Here is a 26,955-nt window from a genome sequence, read left to right as displayed (position 1 = left end):
GATGTGAGCAGTGGTGTTCGCTCGGCGAAGGCGTCGGACGTGAATACTAATTAGCGCCAATTGGAGTCTCCTCTTTGTGCATCCAGAGCGCCTTCTGAAATGTTGCTACATGTGTTGCTCAGACGTTATATTTCAAACGTTCTTCTCAGCTGGATGATGGAGACCTCGGACATTATAGCCTTTCCTTATGTGTGCCCGCGCGCCTGTGTGTGTGTGTGCGTGTTTGTGTGTGTATGTGTGTCTTAATGTGCACGTGCCTGTGTGCGTGTGCTTTTGTGCGTGTGCTGTTGTGCGTGCGTGTGTGTGTGTGTGTGTGTGTGTGTGTGTGTGTGTGTGTGTGTGTGTGTGTGTGTGTGTGTGTGTGTGTGTGTACGTGCCTGCGTGCGTGCGTGTGCCTTTGTGTACGTGTGTGTGTGTGTGTGTGTGTGTGTGTGTGTGTGTGTGTGTGTGTGTGTGTGTAGGTGTTCTCGCGGCCATGGGGGATCGGGAGCGCGCCTCCATACTTCTGATCGTTCTCGCGTTGACAGCTGTCTGGGAAACAAGGTAAGTCATTAGTATAGAGGCGCTCCGTGGGGGTTCAGTCTCCACTAGTCAGGGACAGTCGGTCCTGTTCGATTTGCTCGTGGATTCACGATGCATTTGACTCGATCAGATGCGCTGTGCTCATATCCACAATTATGAGGAATTAAAGTCACGTGGTACCATGAATAAGTAACCCAATGTGCAGATAGTATATGCATCAAAACAAAGAGAACGGATGCAGTTAGTTTTCAAAGATGGTAAAAGCCCTTTGGCCCGACCCTATCACCCTAAATCCCACATTGCATTAAGCAGGCGGTTGAATGGCAGAAGGCTGTCCGCGGCTATATGATATACACGACCCGGCCAGCCTTCATTTACCACGGATCCGCAGCTCTGATTACATTTGCATATTCAATTGTGTTCTGGCGCCGAGATCAGATGGCGCGCAAATGTTGTTGCTTGAACTGGGTCATCCATGTGGATGGGAGAGAGTTCCGTGTGCGCGTGCCTGCGTGCGCGTGCGCGCTCGCGCGTGTATGTCTTTTTGTGTGTGTGTGTGTGTGTGTGTGTGTGTGTGTGTGTGTGTGTGCTCGCCTTAATGTGCACACGCAACTCAGGGTTCCCTGCTTATGTTGATGACCCTTTTTCTCTGCAAAAGAAAACAGGAAACGTCAACAGGGTGAATCTAGTTTGTTTGTCTGTGTATGAGAGGAGCCCTGTGTGAGAGTAACGCTGTCACCCTGTGTGAGAGTAACGCTGTCACCCTGTGTGAGAGTAACGCTGTGTGAGAGTAACCCTGTCACCCTGTGTGAGAGTAACTCTGTCACCCTGTGTGAGAGTAATGTCACTCTGTGTGAGAGTAACGCTGTCACCCTGTGTGAGAGTAACCCTGTCACCCTGTGTGAGAGTAACGCTGTCACCCTGTGTGAGAGTAACCCTGTCACCCTGTGTGAGAGTAACTCTGTCACCCTGTGTGAGAGTAACCCTGTCACCCTGTGTGAGAGTAACTCTGTCACCCTGTGTGAGAGTAACCCTGTCACCCTGTGTGAGAGTAACCCTGTCACCCTGTGTGAGAGTAACGCTGTCACCCTGTGTGAGAGTAACCCTGTCACCCTGTGTGAGAGTAACTCTGTCACCCTGTGTGAGAGTAACGCTGTCACTCTGTGTGAGAGTAACACTGTCACCCTGTGTGAGAGTAACTTCACTCTGTGTGAGAGTAACGTCACTCTGTGTGAGAGTAACGTCACTCTGTGTGAGAGTAACGTCACCCTGTGTGAGAGTAACGTCGTCCCCCTGAATTGTCACCCAGGCCAGTGCAGGGTGAGGGTGACTCCGCAGCTGATGCCTTCAAAAACAACATCACCCTGTTTACAAGAATACTGGACAGACTTCTGGACGGCTACGACAACCGCCTGCGGCCCGGACTCGGCGGTGAGTCAAGTTCACTTGCAACATGTCCTACAAAGTCAATGCTTTCCTTTTGAAGAGGGTGCCACCGTTGATACTAGCGAAAATACGTGGTGCTCATTTCGGCCAATGAGAAAAACAAAGTGCAGTACCGCGTTTTACCGCTGTACCGTGGCTCTGAGTCGTGGTGTTAATATTTCAAGGCGGATGAAACAGAATTCAAACCGGTCCCTCGGCTGTGTTAAGAGATGAGCGTTTGCTGGTGTCAATGGACTGGGGGGTGAGAAGGGCTTGAGATTGGAGAGGCCCAATTTCAGGTGGCCACAAACCAAATCCAATACTTTGTTCTTATTCATTGATTTGTTGATTGCGCGAGGAAAACAAATAATTGACCTAGAAAATCAGTGAGGCAACGACAATGAAGTGAATATTGATAGATGATGGTTATAGACATTTTTATGGCTGTGTTATGTTTAAATGTTTTCTTGACTAAAGTAAAGTACCCCCCCCCCCCCCTCACACACACACACACACACACACACACACACACACACACACACACACACACACACACACACACACACACACACACACACACACACACACACACACACATCTACCTTGTTTGAGGTAACCCTAAGTTAATAAAAGTGGTGTTTTTTTGTACAGTAGTCTGACCGTGCTCCCGTTACAGTAATGGATATAAATCCCTCATTTACTTCTCAGTATGTTAATTAGTGGCATCAAGGTGTGCATTCGGCATCAGAAAATGTTTTTCCATTAAATCAATTTCAATCTAAATCATTTCAATATTTCGATCTGTACAAAGGATTCATCCATGTTATCATCCCATTTTACCACAGTCAGCATATTCCCCCCCCCCCTCCTCACCCCCCTACAGGAACCTGTCCATACAGGACCCCCCCCCCCCCCCCCCCCCCACCACCACCACATGGTTAATCTCCAGGTGTTGAAGGTTACCTCCTAACTGCCATTGTGTCCCATTCAATATTCATGAGCGAGGTGATTGGCTCCTCTGAACTTAAGGAGTCTCCAGGGAGACTAATCGCCTTGCCAATAACCAATCGCAAGCCAGGCGGTATTGGTCCGCAAGAGGGATGAAGGGGCGTTTGCTCTGTGATTATTAAACCGCTAACACCCACATGGTTGATGTTCATGTCTTCCCTGGCTCATCACATTATCTGTGGACGTTTCTCACCCAACGCTCGGATGATTCACATGTAACGATATCTTAATTTGTGTAGCACGGTTAAACATATTTGAAGGTGAAATAGTTCAGATTCCAGAGCCATTATTTGAATGTAATTAGTTTGAAATGACATGGCCATCCGTCAGCTATTAGCGAGGGGAATGCTCTGTGAGAATGTGTGCCTGGGTCGACTGCACAGGCCTCTGTACGAGAGCGTTTAGATGGAAGACCTGACGAATCTGGGTATCTATTCCTGATTGCTTTGGGCAATCAATCCTTCTTGTCAATCACAGGTGCGTGAAATGCAATGCTTCTGAATGGCGAAGACACACAGGGAGGGAGGAAGAAGAGAATAACGCACTTATTGTATGTCGTACGTCCTGGCACTTAAAAAAATAGTACTAAGTTGTGTCGCATCTTTGTCATCTTTGCCTTGTTATCTTTATTGTCTACGGAGAATGGGTAAACTTAGCGATTGTTACTGTACCGTACGCGATACATTGTTGTTTCTCTTCTGACAACTGTATTTGTTGTAAGTCCCTTTGGATAAAAGCGTCTGCTAAACGCTCTAAATGTAAAATGATTGATAGAATGAGGAGCTTTTTGGGTTGTTTGGTTGCTGTGTCTGCTCTCTCTCTGTACAAATTTTGAATCCTCCCTAAATCCCCTCTGATATTGACCCGTGGGAACAGCTCAGGAGATTATAGGGCCGAGATACCACAAGGACGGCTATGATGTGTTTCATGGGTGCTTGTCTGTCACATGTTTATTGACATAGTATAGTATAGAGGTAACTGGGGAAAGACACACAAGATTCATTGGTCTTGGAGCTCAATCGGTAGAGCCATGCCAAGCAAAGGAGGGTTTGAAGGTTTTTTTTCAACCTATTTTCTGATTGTTTTAGGTCTAAGGGACAAATGCAGACAACCGTTTTGGAACCTGGTCCAGTATCAAGCCTTCCCGTTAATCTTTAAGATAAAACTAAGCTACACCTTCTGTAGTCCCACTCAACAGATCCTCTTCTCTCCAGCTGTTCACGTTTCCTCTGATCTCTAGCTGCAAGTCAAGTCAACTCAAGTCAGTCGCACTCGAGCGAGACTCAAGCAAGACTTAAACAAGACTTGAGTGAGACTTGAGCGAGACTTGGTTGGACACAATAACAAACAGACCAGAATCCAGCAAAAGGTAAAGAAAAATAGGGATCCTTAATAATGATTCCATAATGATATACAATCTGAGGCTGTCTGTGGCCAAAACCAGCCCTGTTAGAGGAGGTACATTGATGGGGTGCTATCGCCCCAAAGGATTACATTGCACCCCTTTTTCGCTGATTATGACTCCAATGTTCCTGCTCAATTCTGGACCAATTTCAAAAAAAGATTGTCTGCATTCGTCAGTTTGACCTCAAATGATCGGAAAAAATCGGTGAAGGTATAGAAGAATCCTGACGTTCTCCTTTAACCCGGGAGGGGTTAGGGGTTAGATTCCCCGTGCTCAAAGTGAATGCATCACATTGTGTTGTAAGAACATGTAGAGGCATGCGTCCTCCGATGGCACACTTATATACTTACTAAAAAACATTTAACATGACAATATAGAGAGTGAAGAACAGCTTGTAGCTCCTCCCCCCCCCCCCCAAAGCCCAGGCTCCTGAAGGCTTTGGGGCCATCTGAGATGGAAATGTGCATGGCCATCAGCCCAGCCCACGAGATGCCGTGTGGGCGCTAGGTGGGTTTTGGGGGGTGGGGATCTATTCTTGGTTTCTGACACCAGCCCTGAAGGCAGTGTTTTCAGACAGCGACAGGGCTGTACATGAACAGCATGCTGTATATATGTTGAGTTATTACTGTTTACAATCACACCAGGGCCACCAAGGACCTGAGCTGGAAAGTGCACTGTGTGTGATTTATTCTGGCTCGGGCATTCATTTATATTCATTTTGTTGTTGAAAGAGAAGAAAAAAATGACAGCAGTGACAAGAGAAATGACTTCAGTGGCAAATTGAAGTCAAAGTGAGGGAGAGGGAGAGGGGGAGGGGGAATCCTTTGGTTGGAACCAGTAGTCTCCTGCCCCTGCTGTACCACGCCGACTGGGGAGCTCCTGTATTACTCTTCTGTAGTGTTTTATATCAACACCCCGGGTTGGGGATGCCAAATAGTGAGCAGCCGGCCACACAGGCTCCTCTGAAGCTCTGCTTCATAACGCAGGGTGGCTGCCAATCAAAGAGCTTGATTCACTCGTCAGCGACATCAGTGCCTTCAATCTCTTAAATCACAACAACGCCACCAGATAAATCCCCCAAGTGATATCAAAGATAATTCAAATAAAGTGTCAATTTGTATTTAAACCAGGATGTATTTCGGTATAGATATTCTCCAGCATTATTAAATGTTTATAAAAAGCAAAGAAATGTCCCTATATGATGTACTCTCCTTTTAACCATGATTATTTCTCTTTGCCGTGTGTGTGCTCGCGTTCTGTGTTGAATGACTAATGAATGTGTTCTGTCAATGACACAACCCTCCTACGCACAATTACGTAGAGCAACTAAAAAACAATCTCTGACCAAATGACCCGAGAATTCACAGAAAACTAAAATGACAAACTTGAGCAATAAAAACGATAATGGAATATTCTTGCCCTTTTGACATTCTTCTAGCTACGCCCACACTGCCTCCTCTCCTTCTTTGTTGGGACTAAAACGCTGAGTACCAGAAAGCCTCTTTGTGTTTAAAACCAATGGCAGTTCCTTCGTCGCGTGCAAGCGAGCCGATCTCCAAGGCAGCAATGTGTAACGGACCGTTTGGTACAAGTCACGTCACTGAGACTCTCGCTGTCAGGAGCTTCCAGTGCACTTCTCTTTCTTTCTTTCTTTCTTTCTTTCTTTCTTTCTTTCTTACACCTAGACCATCAATCATCATTTTTATTTATTGTAGGCTTTCCTTTTTCTTACAGTCTCTCAAGAATTATCGTTGAAAGCCACACACATTTCAAATTCGCATTGCGAATAATACAAAGAATAATATTGTATTCACCCCACATACATAGTACAGAAACAAAATACTATTTAAAGATCAAACTACTACTAAGTCCAAACGGTACTGATGTAATCCTGAAGTCGGTGCGTCATGCCCGAGGAGACGTGAGGCTGTATATGAAGCGTGCCTCCGCCGCTCCTGACAGATCAGCTTGACTCAAAGCAGCAGGAAGGCGAGCGTACACATACACTAACTTCAGATGCAGCAGTCCAATCAAATACATGTTTCATCTTATTTTAGGATTCACAGTGCTGCTTGATCACACCGGTGACATCGCCGTTGCGTGGAACCACAACACACGCACGTCTGTGACCAGATGTCTTGGATCCCATCGGCTCAGGACTGGTGCCAATTACGATAGGCGTGTCGGTGTGTTCTCTGCTAAATAAATTAATAAATACAGGCACCTGAATGGCTGCCACTGGGGTCCCGACAGCCGGTTACACGCTGCAACACACACACACACACACACACACACACACACACACACACACACACACACACACACACACACACACACACACACACACACACACACACACACACACTGCTGGCTCCCGTATCTCCTAATCCCAATTAAAAGTGGAGATTTAGTGAAATACAGACAGGTTCCCTCGGACGAATCATGAACGCTTTATAAGGCCAGTTGGCCAGTGTCCTGCCAATTTATGCTACCTATCAAATGTTGCTGCCTAATGTTTCTGCGCATGCGCATGACGACACTGTTGATCCGCGGTGTAGTCGTGGTTTAAAATACACACACTGTACCCCTGAAATCTCCAATAAAGACGTTATAATACAGTATCAAAATATGCTCCCTGTATTCTTACAAGTAAAATGTGGCGAGTAGTGGTGTAAAATAACGTGGTTCTGTAATGGGAGCATCGTTTGATGGAGGCAATTTGTCCACAGAGCCAATACGCCACCGAACACATAAGGTAGCACTTTTTGGCAGAACGCCGGGCTGCAGCACAGCGTTCAGACTACCAAGTCCTTCGTCGACGACGGTGAAGAACTGATCTTTCAGTGTTTCAGTTTTCCGCATTCCTATAAATATCGAGTCCATCCCCGGCTCGTAATGCACTCTGGATCCTCTCTCTGAAGAGAGGCCTGAGTCCCCTGAGAGCCTCTCTCGTGCCGGTCCGCTCCTCTAAGTGTCCTGGAGCTGGCCCGTGAGTGTGCAGGACAGTGGATGGAAGGCGGACGGCCTGGAGGGCTCTATAGTTTCTGCAGCGTCTTGAGTATCGGTTCTGTTGACCTTTTTGCGGTCTCGGCCTCGCTGACTCACTCTGTGATCCAAAAGAGCAGTTTAAGGAGTAACCTCATCAACCCATATGATGAGGCCTTGTGTGTTTTAAACACAATGCAGTGTGTGTGTGTGTGTGTGTGTGTGTGTGTGTGTGTGTGTGTGTGTGTGTGTGTGTGTGTGTGTGTGTGTGTGTGTGTGTGTGTGTGTGTGTGTGTGTGTGTGTGTGTGTGTGTGTGTGTGTGTTTTTGACATTTTACACTGTGTTTATGTATGAATGTGTGTGTTTTTGACATTTTACACTGTGTTTGTGTATGAATGTGTGTGTGTGTGTGTTTTAAACATGATGCACTGTTTGTGTGCGTGCGTGTTTGGGCAACAAGGTTATGGTACGTCGTGGTCGACTAAGACCACCGGTGACATGCACTAAGCGGTATGCTCTCTCTTTTATACCACAAAGGGTTAGGCAGCACATACGTACGTACTTTTGTAGAATTTGTTTAATTGTATGTCTGTGTGATTAATGTTAACTTATTATCTTATAGTGTTCATTTATTATTATATCAGTGCCTGTTACTATAGGTGCAGATGCATGTTTATACCATCTACCCTCAACTGAGGTTATTTTTTATGTTGGCATGACGGTGGGCATAAACAATGTAATTTCCATTGTTATGGATGCAATGGCTTTGACTTTGACTTGTGTGCGTGTGCGTATGTGTTTTAAAACATTATACAGTCACTGTGTTTGTGTATGAATGTGTGTGTGTGTGTGTGTGTGTGTGTTTTAAACATGATGTACTGTGTTTATATATGTATGTATGTATGTATGTGTGTGTACACTTTGTTTGTGTATGTCTGTGTGATTTAAACATGATACACTTTGTTTGTATCTGTGTGTGTGTGTGTGTGTGTGTGTGTGTGTGTGTGTGTGTGTGTGTGTGTGTGTGTGTGTGTGTGTGTGTGTGTGTGTGTGTGTGTGTGTGTGTGTGTGTGTGTGTGTGTGTGTGTGTGTTTTGTTTTAAACATGATACACTGTGTTTGTGTGTGTGCGTGCGTGCGTGTGCGCGCGTGCGATTCCCCCGCAACACTGCTACGGTTGTAATTCCGCGAAGCCTCCATCATGTTTTACGCGGGTTGTCACACATGTCGTGTTCCAGCGTATGTCCTACAAACCATCTGCTTTGCGCACAAGCTGCTCTGTCTCCTCTCTTAAAAAATACATCAGTCCCGCGACGGAGCGCGGCTCACAGTCGCAGTTACAGCGCGCGTCGCCTCCACCACCGGCCCCGCCGCGGTCCGCGCTCCAGACATGATTTACAGCATGCGTTTAAAAGGGGCCGCCGCGTTATACATGCATGCAGCCCGGCGCAGCGCGCGGCTAAATGGATCGCAAACCGGGTCAGCGGGCTTCTTGCCGCCCCGACCCCGCCCCGCGGTTTACACACGCTCATGAATAAGGCAGCGTATCAATTATGCGTTTGGGTTTGTGGGAACGCGAGTGCCGCTGGAGGAGAGCACTTTGGAGCCATGATCTCTTTCAGAGCGCCGTTAATAAATAAATAAAAACATGAAATGAAACACAGTGAAAGCTTTTTGAAGAGGCCCGAGCAGAAGAGATCCAGCCTCAGCAATTATTGAGGGAAGACTGCTGGAGAGAGAGCGGCTAAGGGGGGGGGCCGGTGTGGGGGGGGGTGGTGTTGGAGGATGCTGTACCCCAGAAGCGCTGAGCCTATCAGAGAGCGTGTGTTCAGGGGGGGGATGCCTTGAGGATGAATGATGGCTCCCGTTCAAATAAAAGGGGTCGGCAATAATTTGGTACCGAGTGTGAACCAGAAAGCTTTCATTTAAGTTTACAGATTAAAACACAGTTGATGCTCTGGACACGTGCACATATGAATTCATTTGATGGAGGCACAAAGCTGTGATGATCTAAAGCAAATTCTACTTCATATATTGCCTATGTCTAGGGTTTTGAAACCTAAATTATTTTGTTGTTTTTCTGTACAGATCGTGTGACGGAGGTCAAAACAAACATCTACGTCACCAGCTTTGGACCGGTCTCCGACACAGACATGGTAAGACCAGAGCCGACTGTCATCCATGTTCTGGCCACACCTTCTGTTGGAATCCAATATCCAGCCCCGCACATCGCACCATCCCCCCCGCCCCCCCCCCCCCCCCCCCTCTGCATTCATCACCTTGCATGGACACCTCGGGGAACATCCCAGAGGAACTATTTATCACGTTATTAAACTATTGATCACGGTATTGATGTCATTTTTGTCATTAGAATGGCTGTTTGCAACGCTGCAAGTGCCGTGGTGTCTAAATCATGAAGGAGCCCGCTGCTCAGCGCAGTGGCAGGCTCGCTGGAGGAGGAAACATGAGAGAAACATGCCACCTCCTCGATGGAGTCGATACTCGCATAGTAAATTACAACAGAGCCCGGGTCATTTATGCATGAGGCCCATTGATTTAAGCCACGGTGAGAAGACGCAGTCTGAGACTGATGTGTTGGTTAAAGACCTGCCTTTGGAAAATGTTCCAGAGGATACGTGAAAAAAAAATATTTCACTAGCCATAAACTGGCTAGTGATGGATTTCATGATTATTTTCCTCGATTCAGTTCGCGTCGGTCAGTTTGCCAAGAAGAATCGTTCAGAATCGTTTGTTTGTTTGTTCGTTCAGTCTCGTTTCCGGTAGCGGTGAATCATGAGTCAGTCAGACTCAGCTCCTCCCTCGTTCTCAAACGATCGTGCAAACGGTCATCAATCAACACACAACATTACAACTAAGTGCCTTTCAGCTGAGGAGTGCTTCATGTTCGGAAGTGGGATGTTGTTGCCCAGGCCCTTCACCACTCTGATAACTTAACACAGTGAACGGCGAGTCGGTTCGTTCTTGTTAAAGAGTCTTTCCTTCGAACTGATTCGGTCGCAGACGACCCATCACTACTCCTGGCCCCTGATTGATCCGTCCACGTCCTGGAAGCCCGTTAGAGGACCGGTTAGTCGGCTGCAGAACCCTTAAGTGGTTCTGCTTTGACTTGACTTGTAGCAGGAGCTCAGGGTATGAACAACAAGCCGCTTGGTCTCTGGTGGCACAGCGCCTGACCAGATGCATGTTGGGACCACAGAGCAGCCAGACATCCTCCTCTGCATTAGCAGCTGAGAGGCCCTCTCGCTCTCCTTTCTCCTTGTCTGTCTCTCCCTCACACGCATGTCGTCTCCCAGCCTCTCGCCCTCGCCCTCGCTCTCTTTGGCGTGCACGTGCCACACGCCCACAGACACACGCACAGACTTTACAGTGCATTGGCTTTATGCCCTCGAGCCCTGGCTGAGTGCTGGGCTTTTTTTTGACTGCGTGAGGGATTGTAGGTCAGGCAGTGTGTGTGTGTGGGGGGGATGGAGTGGACTGTAAGTCCCCACTGCACTCCTAAACCCAGACAAACCCACATACACCAGAACCATAAATGATCCTCACACTGGAAAACGGGCTGAATCAACCCAATCAGGCAACCCCCACACTACAGGGTACTGATGAACTGCATTTGTAACCTTAACGTTTCTTTAATGGTGTGACAGAGCTTAGTTTTAGAGTGGGTCGTCACTCTTCAAAGGCAGCTTGTTAATGAACCATGATTAGTTCCTTAATCTAGAACTACGATTGATTGGCAGAAGGGAGAGACCTGCTCAGAAAGGAGAGTCTGTCTCTAATTTAGTCCATGATAGTCCATCCAACACCCAGTGGGGTTGGGAGGATGGCTGGCGTCTCGCTTAGAGGTGAGAAGCTCAGCCGTCCGCGAGGAACCGGAGCAGAGCCGCTGCTCCTCTGCTTAGAAAGGAGTCAGTCGAGGGGGTTGATCTGGTAAGGATGCCCACTGGGAGGAGGAGGAGACCTCGGGGAAGACCCAGGACTAGGTGGAGAGATCATATCTCCACATTGACCTGGAAACGCCTCGGGAACCCCCCCCCCCCCGTCAGAGCTGGTCAGTGTGGCCCGGGAAAGGGAAGTCTGGGGCCCCATGCTTGAGCTGCTGCCCCCGCGACCCGACCCCGGATAAGCAGTGTTGAAGATAAGGATGAGAAAATCTCCTTTAGTTCCATGTATTAATAGTGAGCGCTCTCCCCCCCCACAGGAGTACACCATAGACGTGTTAATAGTGAACTCTCCCCCCCTCCCACAGGAGTACACCATAGACGTGTTAATAGTGAACTCTCCCCCCCTCCCACAGGAGTACACCATAGACGTGTTCTTCAGGCAGAGCTGGAAGGACGAGCGGCTGCGCTTCGACGGGCCGATGAACATCCTGCGCCTCAACAACCTGATGGCGAGCAAGATCTGGACGCCCGACACCTTCTTCCACAACGGCAAGAAGTCGGTGGCGCACAACATGACCATGCCCAACAAGCTGCTGCGTATCCAGGAGGACGGCACGCTGCTGTACACCATGAGGTGAGGGCCTGGTTAGCCTCAGGAGAGAGAGAGAGCGGGTCGGCGGGTAACCTGAAGGCTGCCGGTTCGATCCGGTTTGATTCGAGTGTCGAGGTGTCCCTGTTGAAGACGCCTCACCCCGGCGTGCTGGCTGACGCCCTGCGCGGTCGACTCCGCCGTCGGTGTGTGAATGTGTGCGTATGATACAGTTGTAAGTCGCTTTGGATAAAAGCGTCAGCCAAATGCCCTAAAATGTAAATGTGAAGGGAGTAACGTTCAAATGAGCAAGAAAATACCCGAGCCTAAATTCACACGACATTCCTTCAATCAAACAATCCACTTCCCTCTTGATTCGGTTTCGAGTTCTTTATTAATTCTGAGAGGATAGTTGATCTCTTCCTTTCTCCCACCGACGGGGTCTGACCTTTGATCAGACGTCGGCCAACTGACGCTATATGCTAATGATATACGTAAAGAATAGGGGGTCTATATATTCCGCACAGCGTTGCAACTCCCACAGGACGTGACCCTAGCATTGATCTGCAGGTAGCAGGTCGGGAGAGATTGTGCTCTGGATGAGCATTTAATTTCACGTGAATCAATTCTAATATGAAACAGATTACCACGTCAACGGCGTGCTGGTTGTTTGGCCATGAAGGCTAGCGTACGATATTACAAAGCTTAAAATACATCTTATCAACGAGGCTCTGAGCTATCTGATCTGAGATCAAATATTGTCAGCACTGGCTGACTTGTTTACCTTGCTTCTGCTGATTACAGTACATTGTGTGTGTGTGCGTGTGTGGCTGCACTCATATTAATGTGTGTGTGTGTGTGTGTGTGTGTGTGTGTGTGTGTGTGTGTGTGTGTGTGTGTGTGTGTGTGTGTGTGTGTGTGTGTGTGTGTGTGTGGGCCATGCCTGATTGCTTGTGTGTTTGTATGTGTGTGTGTGTGGTTCATGCCTGCGTGAACATGTTTACGTGTGCGTGTATGATTGCATGTGTGTTTGTGTGTGTGTGTGTGTGTCTGTATGTGTACGTGGGTCATGCCTGTGTGCACGTGTTTACGTGTGTGTGTGTGCATGTGTGATTGGATTGCATGTGTGTTTCTGTGTGTGGGTCATGCCTGTGTGCGTGTGCGTGCGTGTGTGTGTGCGTGCGTGTGATTGGAAACAGGTTAACGGTCCATGCGGAGTGCCCCATGCACCTGGAGGACTTTCCCATGGACTTCCATTCCTGCCCTCTGAAATTCGGCAGCTGTAAGTGCATTTCGATGAGCAATGTCGACCCTAAACGAAACTGAAAATGTGTTTCCCCTAACCAGAAACTCATGACCCCAGCACCAAACGCATGTGGAGAGTGTGCCTGTGTAACATACAAGCAATGTTGTTATTGTCGTTTATTTTTTATTAAGCCCAGGAGAAGATAGGCTGGGCTTATAGGTCCTTGAGGAAATTGAGTTGTCAACTAGCATCACCACGGCGATACTATGTAACGATAAGCAATGTGAATCAATACACTTTTTCTTGTAGAGCATTAGGAATACGTACCCAAAGCTCAGCTCCAATTTGGTCAGTCTGGTTGAAGGATCACGTTCTAAATGACAAGGAACATCGTGTTTGAACGGTATCTATGTATCTAGGAGATTAGTTCTAGTGGCTCAAATATTAAACACAACATGTAGAGGGTCTTGTCCATGCAGAATACATTTCTTAAAATAGGTGTTGTACTAAATATGAAGGACCTGGCATCAAGCAGGCGAGTGCTTTAAGAGCCGAGGGAGAATGCCTCTAGAGCTAATGGGAGGAAACATAAGTCGCCGGAATTGTATATATATATTCCTTCAGGGTGTTTAAATAATTTGTGCTTAATTAAATTACCTGGGCGATGCAAAATTGGATATAGAATGCTGGTGTAGCTCGCAGGCGTGATATTAAACCCTCAGACCCCGCCCCCCCCCCTTCCCCCGACGCTACGGGCCCCGTCTGGCATTGATTGCTTTTCCTGCCCCGCAGACGCCTACACCATCTCGGAGGTGACGTACGCCTGGACCCGCAACGCCTCGGACTCGGTGGTGGTGGAGGGGGAGAGCTCCCGCCTCAACCAGTACGACCTGCTGGGCCAGACCGTGGGCCAGGAGACCATGAAGTCCAGCACCGGTGAGCCCCCTGCAGAGAGAGAGGGGGGAGCCCTCGCATGCTGGTCAGATGGGGAGATGGAGATGGAGATGGAGAGGGAGGGGGGGGGGGGGGGGGGGGGAGATGGAGATGGAGGGAGGGAGGGGGGGGGGGGGGGGGGGGATGGAGAGGGAGGGGGAGGGGGAGGTGGGGGGTGGGGGGGGAGATGGAGATGGAGAGGGAGAGAGAGAGAGGGAGGGGGCGGGGGGGGGGGGAGATGGAGAGTTGGGGGGCCGTTGCACCTGGGCTTTGTGTGTGCTACAGCAACATATTTGAGTGTAAGAAGCCCCAAAAGATCATTTTACCGAAATGGTAAACGGACTGCATTTATACAGCGCCTAACGATACTACCTGACATTCACCCGTTCACGCACACATTCACACGCCGACGGTTGAGTGAACCACGCACGGGTAACGGCCGGCTCGTCGGGAGCAGTCAGGGTGAGGCGAGTCTCGCTCAGGGGACGCCTCGACGCTCAGGCCAGGAGGAGCCGGGGATCGAACTAGCAACCTTCCGGTTACCAGCCGATCCCGCTCTACCTCCTGAGCCAGTGCGCCAACACACACCAAGACGTCCCGTATACACACACCAAGACGTCTTATATACACACACCAAGACGTCCCGTATACACACACCAAGACATCTCATACACACAAAGACGTCCCGTATACACACACCAACACGTTTTATATACACACACCAAGGCGTCTTATATACACACACCAAGATGTCTCATACACACCAAGACGTCTTATATACACACACCAAGACGTCCCGTATACACACACCAACACGTTTTATATACACACACCAAGACGTCTTATATACACACACCAAGCCGTCTTGTATACACACACACACCAAGATGTCCTGTATACACACACCAAGACGTCTCATACACACAAAGACGTCCCGTATACACACACCAAGACGTCCCGTATACACACACACACACACACACAGACGTCCTGTGGTGCTGGATTGGCTCATTAACAGTTTGGACACGTTCACAGTTTGAGTGGAGGATGAGGAGAAGGTTTCATCCCTCGGGTTTGTGTGTGTGCGTGTGTGTGTGTGTGTGTGGGTGTGTGTGTGTGTCCTCATTATTGTGTGTGTGTGTCTCACACACTCCCACACACACACACACACAGACACACACAGGAGAAGTTGAGGTGGAACGGAACATATGGCGGGAGCACAGCTGTCTCTCCTAGCTGTCACCAGAGTACAAACAAGGGGAGGGGGGGGGGGGGGAGGGGAGGGGAGGAAGGGGGGGAGGGGAGGAGGAGAGCGGCCAGCAAGGTATTGCTGTTGTTCATCCAAGCAGCGGTCTTAAATAGGAGGCTGCGAGACGCAGGAGGGGACAAAGAAAAAGAAAAAAGACAGCTCTCACTAAAAGTGCAGCAGTGCATTAAATGACAAAAGAAAGCTGTCCTCTGGTCCCCTGGTGGGGAAAGAGAAGACAAATAAATAGATAAATGGAGGAAGGAAGCAGCTCTTCACTCGTACAGCGGAGAGAGGCCGGCAAGACGCACCTGACGTTGACCAGAGGGGAGGTGGACAGGCTGGTTCTAGCCAAGGAGGAGATGGAGGAGGAGGGGGAGGAGGAGGAGGGGGAGGAGGAGGAGATGGAGGGGGAGGAGGAGGGGGAGGAGGAGGAGGAGATGGAGAGGGAGGAGGGGGAGGAGGAGGAGGGGGAGGAGAGGGAGGACGAGGGGGAGGAGATGGAGGGGGAGGAGGAGGAGGAGGAGGAGGGGGGGGATGGAGAGGGAGGAGGGGGAGGGGGAGGAGGAACCTTGGTTTTAATTGGAATTCAGATGCTAGAATAAAGGCACGCTCCTCTTTCATAAAGGGCTTGTTGAATTAAGTCACATACATACATACATTGAACCAGTCTTATGGTGTGAGCCCCACTCAGGTCATTGAAGAAGACCTGAGTCCTCTCTATTTCCTGTCCTTACACTCAGGGGATGTGGGGGCAAAGTGCTCATGACACACTGAAGCCGATTCTTCGGGTGAAAGTTTGGGCAAGGAGAAATGTCGATTGTTGAATAGATGTGATGGCGTTGGGAAGAGTGGTTCACGCACATACTCCTTTGCGGTCTTCCTCTGGGCAGGGTCTCTCCTCCTCCTCTCTTTTTGAATATTCATCGGGGTCTTGGTGAACCAAGTCTTAGTCTGGCCCCTCACCTTCTTCTTCTTCAGGGCCCGCTTAGCGTACGTAAGGGAAGTTGCCACCATCCTTCCTCCTGGGGAGAGGTTCTCTCTTCCTTTGTAGCTTGACAACTCTCTCATGGCCTCGTGGCCGGCGGGTTTTCCCCATGGCCAGACGTGCAGCAGGTGTGCCGGATAAAACGATGATGTCGAGGACTTCTCCCGGCGTTTCCCTGTCGGGGGAAGGCCGCTGTCCATGGTTCTGATCTCCCCTCCGCGCTCGGCCCGATCCGGTCTGTTAGTTATTGTGTATTACCACGTCTCACCCGAGGAGAAGTCTCGCTCTGAAATCTCACGCTCTGAGGAGTTGGAAAGTTTTTTGCAGGAAATTCTGCCCTCTTTCGCCTAAATATTTTAGATAACGCCAGCTACGCCTTCTGTAGTCTGTCCAACACAATAAACTCTCGCCCGGCACTCTCGCTCACTCACTCTCTCCAACTCTCACGTACATTTCTCACTGTTCTCTCCCTGCCACAACTCGAGACACCTCGCACAAGACGTTTTATTTGGGGGATCCTTTCCACACTTTTGTCAGACACTTATAGCCACGATGGGAGTGTTGTAGTCAGTTGCAGGAACAAGCTGTTTTAGAGGACGTATGTTGACAGGGCTCTGTTGCCACACAGGATTACAGTGCAGCCCTTTACAATCGCTAAATACTCGCTGTTCACTTTGACCCATAATGATGGGAAAGTCTTCGGGGAAAAATCCCAAAGACATCCCTTTATGTCCATTGTCATTTTTAACATTCTTAACGAATTCAAAGCAACAAAGTTGGACAGCATGATGTAAACCCTTTTATAAAAACATGGCACAATAGTTTGTGTTCTTGAAAGGAGCCATGGGCTCTCCGGCGGACTCTCAGACAGCAGGGGCCGCAGCTGTGAGACTAGGTCATGTGTGTGTTGTGTGTGATGTGTTACTGTGTTACGTTACGTTACTGTGAGCGTCCCCGGTCCATACCTACTACCTGTAGCTATGGATTACCACCGCTCTGTGTTCCCCCAGTGAATGAATGCCCCAGTGAGAGAATCCCGGGCTCCATCGCAGCCAGTCACTCATCCTTTTAGCTCAGCTAAATGCTATTATATAGGATAAGAGGCGTGCACCGGGGCACGGAATAGAATGCATCTGCCAATTATCTCTCTCATTGTTTTTAGGTTTAACTAGTCAAGCCGCGTCCCTTGTTTGGCTGACAATTAAATGAATCATTAATTACGACAGTGTCAGTGTTGTGGAGTGTGACGTGCGAGGCAAACTAGGTCATTTGGCACGGATGAATGTGCTCTCAGGCTTGCGTGTGTGTGTGTGTGTGTGTGTGTGTGTGTGTGTGTGTGTGTGTGTGTGTGTGTGTGTGTGTGTGTGTGTGTGTGTGTGTGTGTGTGTGTGTGTGTGTGTGTGTGTGTGTGTGTGTGTGTGTGTGGCGACATGTTGAAGACACCTCTGTGTTCAGCTGCTCGCTTTATTTGCGGTCGGCTGGAGACCCACATCCTATAAGGACGGCAGGCGTTGCTCAATGTTGCTCAAGTGAAATGGCAGGGACTCTCTCTCTCTCAAGTATTAAAACAGCCAGAGAATGTAATTATACAGAGTGCAGGTACAAAGTGGGAACACTTAACAAATCTCTGTCGAAAAACAAATATTCAGAGAGACAGCAGAGTGCGCGGCAGCGAAAGGGACGCTGCCTCCTTAAAATTTAAAGTTTAAAGGCAGATTGGTTTGTCTTTTTTTTTTTTACCACAAGAGCTTATTTTTTGATTTCTTTGGCAAAGGTGTCCAAAGAACGATAGATTAAGTTCTTGGAATGCGGCAGAACTGTTCCAATTATCCTAGCTGGAATGTTTATTAAAAATTCATCCTTCATCAATGAGCTCCACCGGTCCCCTGGAGTGATGGGAGCGTTGGGGTGAAATACTAATTAAGGAATCGCCTGGAGTCCCCAAGGTCTGCCCTGGCTCCCATGTTGACCGTGTCACTCCGAGGTTTCCCAGAGTCAAATCAGGAACGCCGAGCGCGTCTTTCAGCGCACGCGGACCGGCGTCTGGCAAAGCAAGTCTCATCTGCGCTAGCAGGAGAGCTAATGCCAATCCGGCTGTACCCCCAAGACTGTCACGTCAAACTCAGCAATCAGCAATTTAGCGCACTTTCTACCGGCAATAGCTCAGCAGTGACCCGGCGTCCCAGCAGTGATGGAACCAGGCAACCGTCATCTTCATCTTCATCCCTAACCTTAAGGCCTCATACGCTTCTCTTTTCTGTGACCGGTTTGTTGTATTCATTTTTATTCTCCACAAAGTCTGCAGGTGTACGTCATCGTACGACGTTTGTCGACGGGTGAATAAATAAAAAATAAACATAATAACACAGCTTCTCAGAGCGTCGCTGAGGGGGAATGCACGGCCGCATTCCATGGCTATGTTGCTCCCTCCTCGCTTTCCTCGCCTCCTCCTCCCCCCTTCTTCCTCCTCCTCCTCCTCCCCCTCTCCTTCATGCTCCTCCCCCTCTTCATCACCCCTCTTCCTCCTCCCCTATTCACTCCCCCTCTTCACTCCTCCTCCCTCTCCTCCCCCTCTTCTTCCTCCTCCTCCTCCTCCACCCCCTCCTCCTCCTCCCCCACCCCCTCCTCCTCCTCCTCCTCTTCCTTCCTCCTCCTCCCCCCCTCCTCCTCCTCCTCCTCTTCCTTCCCCCTTCTCCTCCTCCCCTCCTCCTCCCCCCCTCCTCCTCCCCACCCAGTCAGAAGGCAGGCACCGGGAACAGGCATGCTAATTAAATTAGCGGCGATAAGGAGCTCCATAGGCTCCACACAACATACTTATCCTGTCTCTGAATTCCATCAGGACATCAGTGTAGGCATTAGAGTGCATTTCCATTGTGTGTGTGTGTGTGTGTGTGTGTGTGTGTGTGTGTGTGTGTGTGTGTGTGTGTGTGTGTGTGTGTGTGTGTGTGTGTGTGTGTGTGTGTGTGTGTGAGAGAGCGCGCAAGTGCATCAGTTTGTTTGTATGGGGAGATACACTTAGGCTTAATGTAACTATTAAAATGCAAGCTGCACAACTTGTGTGTGTGGGTGTGCGCGTGCATGTGTCTGTGTGTGTGTGTGTGTGTGTGTGTGTGTGTGTGCAAAAAAAGAGAAGGGTTTAAGAAATCTTTTGGGATTAGCTCTTGGAAGAACCCCCCTCCACCACCTCTTACGCACACCTCCCCCGCCCCGCACCCCTCTCTCCACACACACCACCCGCGGCTAAAAGAAGACTTCCCTGTTTGCCAAGTGGCGGTGTGGGTGTGTGTGGTGTGTGTGTGTGTGTGTGTGTGTGTGTGTGTGTGTGTGTGTGTGTGTGTGTGTGTGTGTGTGTGTGTGTGTGTGTGTGTGTGTGTGTGTGTGTGTGTGTGTGTGTGTGTGTCGGTATGTGTATATGTCTGTGTGTCTGTGCCTGCGTGTGCGTGTGTGGGTACATGTGTGTGCATGTGCATGTGTGAGCGTGCACGTTTGTGTGTGTGTGTGTGTGTGTGTGTCGGTATGTGTGTACGTGCGCACGCTCCCGTGTGTGTATCACGGCCTTCGTTTCGGAATCGCGGGCAAACGAGTGGTGTTTCTCTGTGCCGTTGCCATGGGTAACACATCTCTTCCCTCCTCTCATGTCTAAACTTGGCTTCTCTTTCGGAAGGCGCGTGTCGTCGTCGTCGGCGACGGCAACACCGGCGGTGTTTCATGCTGTTGTCAAGAAGCGACGCAGTGTGATTTACCGAGCGCGGAGCGGAGCCCTTAGCGCTAAGGGCTTGGCGCTGAGTGCAGTAAATCGCACCGTGTGTTGCGATCAACATATTGATTATGATATTGATATGAAAAGAGCTTTGGAAGACAGGATTTGCTTTAATGTTAAACAGGGTGCGTCGTTGCCTTTTGCTACGTGATCTTTATCACGGTTTGATGTTTGTCTAACATCCGTGCGCTCAAAATTCGTCTCGAAATAGGAAACGCACACTGGGCCGACTTTTGACTTTGCAGGATGGCCCCCCATTGGTTGTGTTCAGTTTGCTGCGACCAATCACAAGAGAGAGGTACAGGTATGAACCGGCACACTGGGCAGTGTGCGTAAATAACCACAGGCCATCGTTGTTCTGTTCAGTGAGGGAGAAATACTCGAAGTACCAGACGTTATGGAAAAGTAACTGAAAAAATCCAAGTCAAAATAAGATGAATCATTGATAACCCCATTGTGGGATCCATAGAGACGGGGTTCCAAGAACACACGAGGAGCTAACATCGCATGGCCGTCGTGCCGCCTCACTGAGTGACCTGTGGATGGTTCCCTGTTCCTGAGTGTACGACGGTAGAGGCACTCACCTCGCTCACCGGAGACACACTCACAGAGCAGCCGCACTCCACTGGACCGTGGCGTTAATCACCAATTTGGGTGACATTTTTATCATTTTTATTACGATCACGATCGTGCATGGTATATTTGTGTGCTACTGCACCAAAGCAGTATCTCCTGTACATTGTATGCTGTAAAGTATACAATGTACAGTAGATACTGAGTATGCAATCTGCAGATAGCACAGACAGTCCAGACGACACAGAAGCTCTGAAACGATTATTATTCGATTATTTTCTTCTACTTAACCTCTTAGATAAACCCGGTGAGTGCCCATGAGACTCAGGATCTTATGTTCCAAGGGTGACCCGATGGAGGCAAGCTTATACACATCGGCACGCTATAACCATGCATAACTGAGCTGAGACAATGCCCGTCCGCTCGGATGGCGAAGCAAAGCCTACAATGCAAAAGGGTTCGGAGTCACACACACACACACACACACACACACACACACACACACACACACACACACACACACACACACACACACACACACACACACACACACACACACGGCTCTCCTATTAATAACCACACAGCACATAAAGCTCTCTCGCATCGCCGTGCACCGTTTCCCTGATCGACTGCCAATCAATATCCACTGGGCGGGTCTGAACCGGCAACACTTGCCGCCAGTACAGCCCTGTCTGCCTGCTCCTAATGTATGTACATATATAACAGCCAATCAGAGGCAGGTGTAGATTACGCCATCAGGACGTGTCTGTGCTTGTCACATTCTCCGATGGCGTGATTCAGTAGAAAGTCTCCTTCTTCTTCCTCCTGCTCTTATGTCTTCCCGCCGTGTTGAGTTCCTTTGTTCAGACATTTCCATGGGGACATGTTTCCATGGGGACCCTCTCCTGTCAATCTTATTGTTGGTCATCCTTGCCTATGGAAACGTACCTGTTTAAATAAAGGTTTAATGCAAAGAAATGCTACATGTAAGGATGACAGCGAAATATGAATAATTGTAATAATATAATAATTGTAATAATATAATACTTTGAGGTTACATTAGGTTACATTACAGACATATAACATAATTGCATCTTGTCCTTTTGACTAAGGTTATTACACTTACTCTATATTTACATTATTGCAGATGTCTCCATGCAGAGATGATCAAAATCATTATAAATAAAACGGGAATATTTTTGTATTGTATTGTGAGGAATACATTTTCTCTCTTATAAATATTCCAGTGTAACCTTTACACACATATTGCTATCAAGTCTAGAACCATCTGCATATTTGCAAGGATTCTATTATATCCCCTGAGAGATATTATATCGGCAAGAAGCCTCCTTTCAATGAACATCATAATTGTAATTCAAATTCCAATGTGCCCCCCCTGCTCCACCCTGCAGGTGAATACACTGTCATGACAGCTCATTTCCATCTGAAGAGGAAGATCGGCTACTTTGTGATCCAGACCTACCTGCCATGCATCATGACCGTCATCCTCTCCCAGGTGTCCTTCTGGCTCAACCGAGAGTCAGTGCCGGCCAGGACCGTGTTCGGTGAGTAGTCTTCATTCACTCCACGACACGCCCCAAACCAACAGCCTCACAAGGAACAGCAATAGGAATATGCAAGTTACAATTAAAAAACGTTTAAACAATTAAAAAAGTACAGAAGATACTTACAGCGAGTGTGAAGAAATGTGAAAAAAAAAGATGTAAATGCAAGATGTAAATGGCAACGTTTGTTGAGGTTGACATTATTGATAATATATGCTATAAATGTTTACAGTGCAGTCTTGTGTAGTCGAGATCAAGCTCAATCCTCAAACATACAACCTACTGCTAGGAAGAATAACAAATATCATTCATGGTGATCATTAAAATACGTGTTTTAATATAGCACAAGTGACAGGATACCGGCCTGGATCTTGTATCAACGCCTGAGCTCGGCCAACACGCCCAGGCAGCTAAAAGCAGAACTCGCCTAATACTTGTCAAAACGAACCAGCGATCACTGTGCACACACACACGCACACACACACACACACACACACACACGCACACGCACACGCACACGCACAGACACACACACAAACATCACAAACATGGAGGCTTGCGGTTTGTTTGCCAATCGCCGGGCAGACAGAGCGCTATCTGTTTTATATTCATCTATTCTGGGTCAGGGGTGACAGTCAGTTCCACTGCAAAACAAAAATAGAATAAATCTCGGATATTTTTCATAGTTTCAAAATAACACATCTTACGTTGACGTGTGTGTGTGTGTGTGTGTGTGTGTGTGTGTGTGTGTGTGTGTGTGTGTGTGTGTGTGTGTGTGTGTGTGTGTGTGTGTGTGTGTGTGTGTGTGTGTGTGTGTGTGTGTGTGTGCGTGCGTGCGTGCGTGCGTGCGTGCGTGCGTGCGTGCGTGCGTGCGTGCGTGCGTGCGTGCGTGCGTGCGTGCGTGCGTGCGTGTGTGTGTGTGCGCGCTGATTATGTGTGCTTTGATTATGGAATACAAAGGGTGTGTTTGGCAGGTCCGTGCTGGTTCCTCTTCTCCTGCAATCTGTTCTATTTGAGTGCTCCCTTTGAGCAAGGCAAAACGTCTCGCTTCTACATTTAACATAACATAACATAACATTAACAACACGTTCTGCCCAAACACCTTATAGGTTAGATTAGATAAAACTTGCATTGTGATCGCCCACCAGAACCTCCATCTCCAACTGGAGATCATTCCTGCGTATAGTTTCGAAATGACGAAATGACGTTAACACACAGACTGCACAGTAGAATCATACAAATGTAACCATGGTGAACGAGGTTATGGGATTTTGCCAAGCCATGAAAACGGCTGCATTGACAGCGTACATGAAACATCAATACTAACACAGTGCACCGCGCATAAATATGTATTTCAACGTTGCCTTGGATGTCGCTCCAGTCCTGCTCCCTGGGTTTACCACTTTTATAATATTAATACCGAGATTAAAGTAGACGTAACCTCGAGACGAGAGACAAGGGAAGCGTGTGTGATGTTATTATGTCCTAGAGCACGCCTGCCATGCCGCGCTGCTTGTTATTCACCAAGAATGTCAACATGTAAACCACACATACGCCTCAGTGTACATGGGGGCAGAGTGACCTATCGCTCCACTTGTTTATAAGTCAAACTGAATTAATGGCCGCCTTGCACATGGCAGCAGTACAGCGCCCGTGGAAAGTACAGGTATGAAGATTCAGGGGGGGGCCACGGTTTGTGTGTAGGAAATGTGTAGGCTATGAATACTAAAGTACCGCCCCACCGTCCCTCTTCCTTCCACTGCGATGGTGCTGGTGAAGGTCACTGGTCAGCGAGGGCTAATAGCAAAGCCAGGCTCTGGGGACACTGGGAGACAAGGAACGCACGGTTAAGAGTGGAGCAAGAGAGAGAAAGTCATATTTATTTTTAAACCAGAAGCGGAGCCTTGGCGAGGGGGCCGTGGGCGGTAATGGTGAACGATCGTGTTTTATCCGCGTTAATCCTCAGGAGAACGTATGTTGTTGTGTTTTTTTAAGCACCTGTGTACTATAAGCACGAGGTCGAATCCCGGTAATTGCGCTTTCAACAAAAGGTGACCCCATTGTCCCTGTGGTTGTCATTGGGCCTCCTTGTGTGTCTGATTACTGCGCTATGTACTCACGCTCGAACATCTGAATGTACAAACCCCCTCCCCCCCCCCAACCCTTAACAGACATTTGAGAAAGTACATATGAGGAAAACACAAACTGCCCTGTGGTTGTAATGACCCAACCCCTGGTCCCCGGACCCGAGTCGGTCCGTGGACCCGTTAAAAGCGTTAGAACAAAAATAATCTCAGGTGACTTTTCTTGTGTTTCTCTTATAAATTGTATTATTTCATATTATTGTATTGTTGAAGGGAGCCTGAGTCATTTCATTGCTGTTGCTTTAATTGTTGTGAATATGACAAGTAAACCATCTTGAAAAACAGCCACATCTTTTGTTTAAAAATAATGCATCTTAAAATGAAGGCATTAAAATTGACTAACGGTCCTCCAAATCTTTTGATGAATATGCCGGTCCTTGGAACAAAAAATATTCAGAACCCCTGCTCTCCTGAACCAAAATGCTTTCCCTAAAACAAAGGGCGAATCCCCTTCTCTCAGCGGGTCCTTTCTCTCTGTTCCCAGGTGTGACCACTGTGCTCACGATGACCACCCTCAGCATCAGCGCGCGGAACTCCCTTCCCAAGGTGGCGTACGCCACCGCCATGGACTGGTTCATTGCTGTCTGCTACGCCTTCGTCTTCTCCGCCCTCATCGAGTTCGCCACCGTCAACTACTTCACCAAGCGCGGCTGGGCGTGGGACGGCAAGAGCATCATCAACGACAAGGTGCCCGCGACCAGACCCGGGACACCAAAAGGCTTTGGTTCCTGTAGGGATTCAAACTTGCGCGCTGGCCCTTAAGTCTAACCATCTGTTGAACCAACGTTTTCCATTTCTTAAGATGGAATAAATTGACGTCACTCATTGCGCTCTACCAAATTGCTTTTTGGTTTAGACCGCGATCAAATAATGACATAGCTAAGTCACATAGTACACGCCGGGTAAAGAAAGGATTACAGTCATGTAGACAAGGATTACAAAAGGCGCTCTTCCAACAAAGTCAATATTTAGAACAAAAGGAGGCTATAGCGTACATGGTTATGCGGTTATATTCAATGGCTCTGCTCATTGGCGTAGCTCACCAAGGAACACAAGTACCATGCAAGCACCCTTACTGAGCAGAGAAACGAGGCTGCACTGATATTGATGCTTTACCTGAACGATGCAAGCTGTCCTGGCTCTTAATGTACGCGCTTATTATATCTTGCATGTCCTGGCTCTTAATGTACGCACTTATTGTCTGTTGTACGTCCTGGCATTCAAAAAAAAAGAAAATAGTACTTAGCATTGTGTAGCGTCTCATCCTAGCTATCTTTGTTGTATACGGGGAATGGGTGAACCTAGCGATTGTTAGTGCTTGGCACTTGGTTCTATGAACATCCTTACTGTACCGACAGCGATATATTGTTGTTTCTCCTTCCTCAGACAAGCGTCTGCTAAATGCCCTAAATGGAAATGGAAACTGATCCGCTCCACTATGTTGCCATGCACGGGTGCTGTACGGAATACGCGGTCTCCTTTTGGAGAGACAGTTGTAGACATGATAGGCAAGAGGCAACCCAGGTACTTTTGGGAGTACCAAACTATTTTGTTTAGGATATTTTTTTCCCATAATACTGCCATTGGAGCTACCAAGCTAGTGGCTACACCATGATGATGATCCAGACGCTGGAATCACAATCCTGTTGGAAATATAACACCAGCCTATGGGTTCCTCTGCGCCATCTTTAAAAAATCCCATATCATGCTTTTTTAGGGTTAATAATTGCATTTGGGGGTACTACTAGAATAGCGTTACATACCTGTATGTTAGAAATAGCCCTTATTATTCTCACACTGTTAATTTCTGCGAAACCAATTTCAGCATCTTTCAAAAACAGTCTCTTTTGTATCGTGTCGCTTTAAGGCCCCCCTCCCGAGAAGCCCAGTCTGCTGTGATTGGTCAGCACGCCCAATCTGTTGCAATTGTGTCGGCAAATTCACACCCCCAAGAAGTTGTAAACATTGCTGGTAGCCGGGAGGGACTTCTGCACTTGAGCACCGCCGTTCTGCACAGTCTGAGTCGCACTGTTACGAAAGTAAAGTTTGGGCGCAAACAAGCTGTTTCAGGCACTCATTGAGGGGCGTTCTCGGTGGGCGCCAATACTGCCCCCTAGAGACGTAAAACATGTATACACGCGTCATATAACAGTCTAAAGCAAAGGGAAAAGTTGAAAAAGCATGATATCACCCCTTTAAACACGTCCTTTGGTCCGTCCACAGAAAAAGGAGAAGGCGTCGGTGGCGAAGAAGAACAACGCCTACGCTGTAGCCGTGGCCAACTACGCGCCCAACATCACCAAGGACTCCTCCATGCTCCCCACCATCGCCAAGGGGGGCGCCGCCGACCCCCACAAGGCCAAAGCGCCCGGGAAGACCCCCGAGAAGACGTTCAACAGCGTTAGTAAAATCGACCGGATCTCCCGGATTATGTTCCCGGTTCTCTTCAGTAGCTTCAACCTGGTGTACTGGGCTACGTATCTGAACAGAGAACCGGTGATAAAGGACATGGTACCATCCACCTAAGAGGCCTCTTTTCTTTATTTTTTTCACTCGGGTACTGGTTGGTGGACTAAAGACATGCCAAATACTGCTTCCAGCAACTGCACACACACACACACACAAAGAGTTGAGTGCTTGGTTACATTGTGTGAGCCTGTGGCA

The 26,955-nt window shown here is 48.4% G+C and overlaps 1 protein-coding gene across 1 annotated transcript; it reads left to right on the top strand.

The window, feature by feature from the left end:
• Nucleotides 1–466: 466 nt before the first annotated feature.
• Nucleotides 467–26,817, top strand: gabra2b (gamma-aminobutyric acid type A receptor subunit alpha2b; the record flags this gene model as incomplete). The annotated part of the gene is made up of 9 exons (XM_084469736.1): nt 467–543; nt 1,832–1,953; nt 9,434–9,501; nt 11,661–11,881; nt 13,036–13,118; nt 13,875–14,018; nt 21,995–22,147; nt 24,776–24,978; nt 26,515–26,817. Exons 1-9 carry the CDS (start codon nt 476–478, stop codon nt 26,815–26,817), a joined length of 1,365 nt encoding a protein of 454 aa, XP_084325862.1. The 5' UTR covers nt 467–475.
• Between the last annotated feature and the right edge of the window lie 138 nt (nt 26,818–26,955).

The sequence above is a fragment of the Micromesistius poutassou genome, assembly GCF_964030765.1.
Source record: "Micromesistius poutassou genome assembly, chromosome: 6".
Lineage (NCBI taxonomy): Eukaryota > Metazoa > Chordata > Actinopteri > Gadiformes > Gadidae > Micromesistius > Micromesistius poutassou.
The sequence above is the reverse complement of the archived record's forward strand: the minus strand, read 5'-3'. Positions and strand labels throughout refer to the sequence as shown.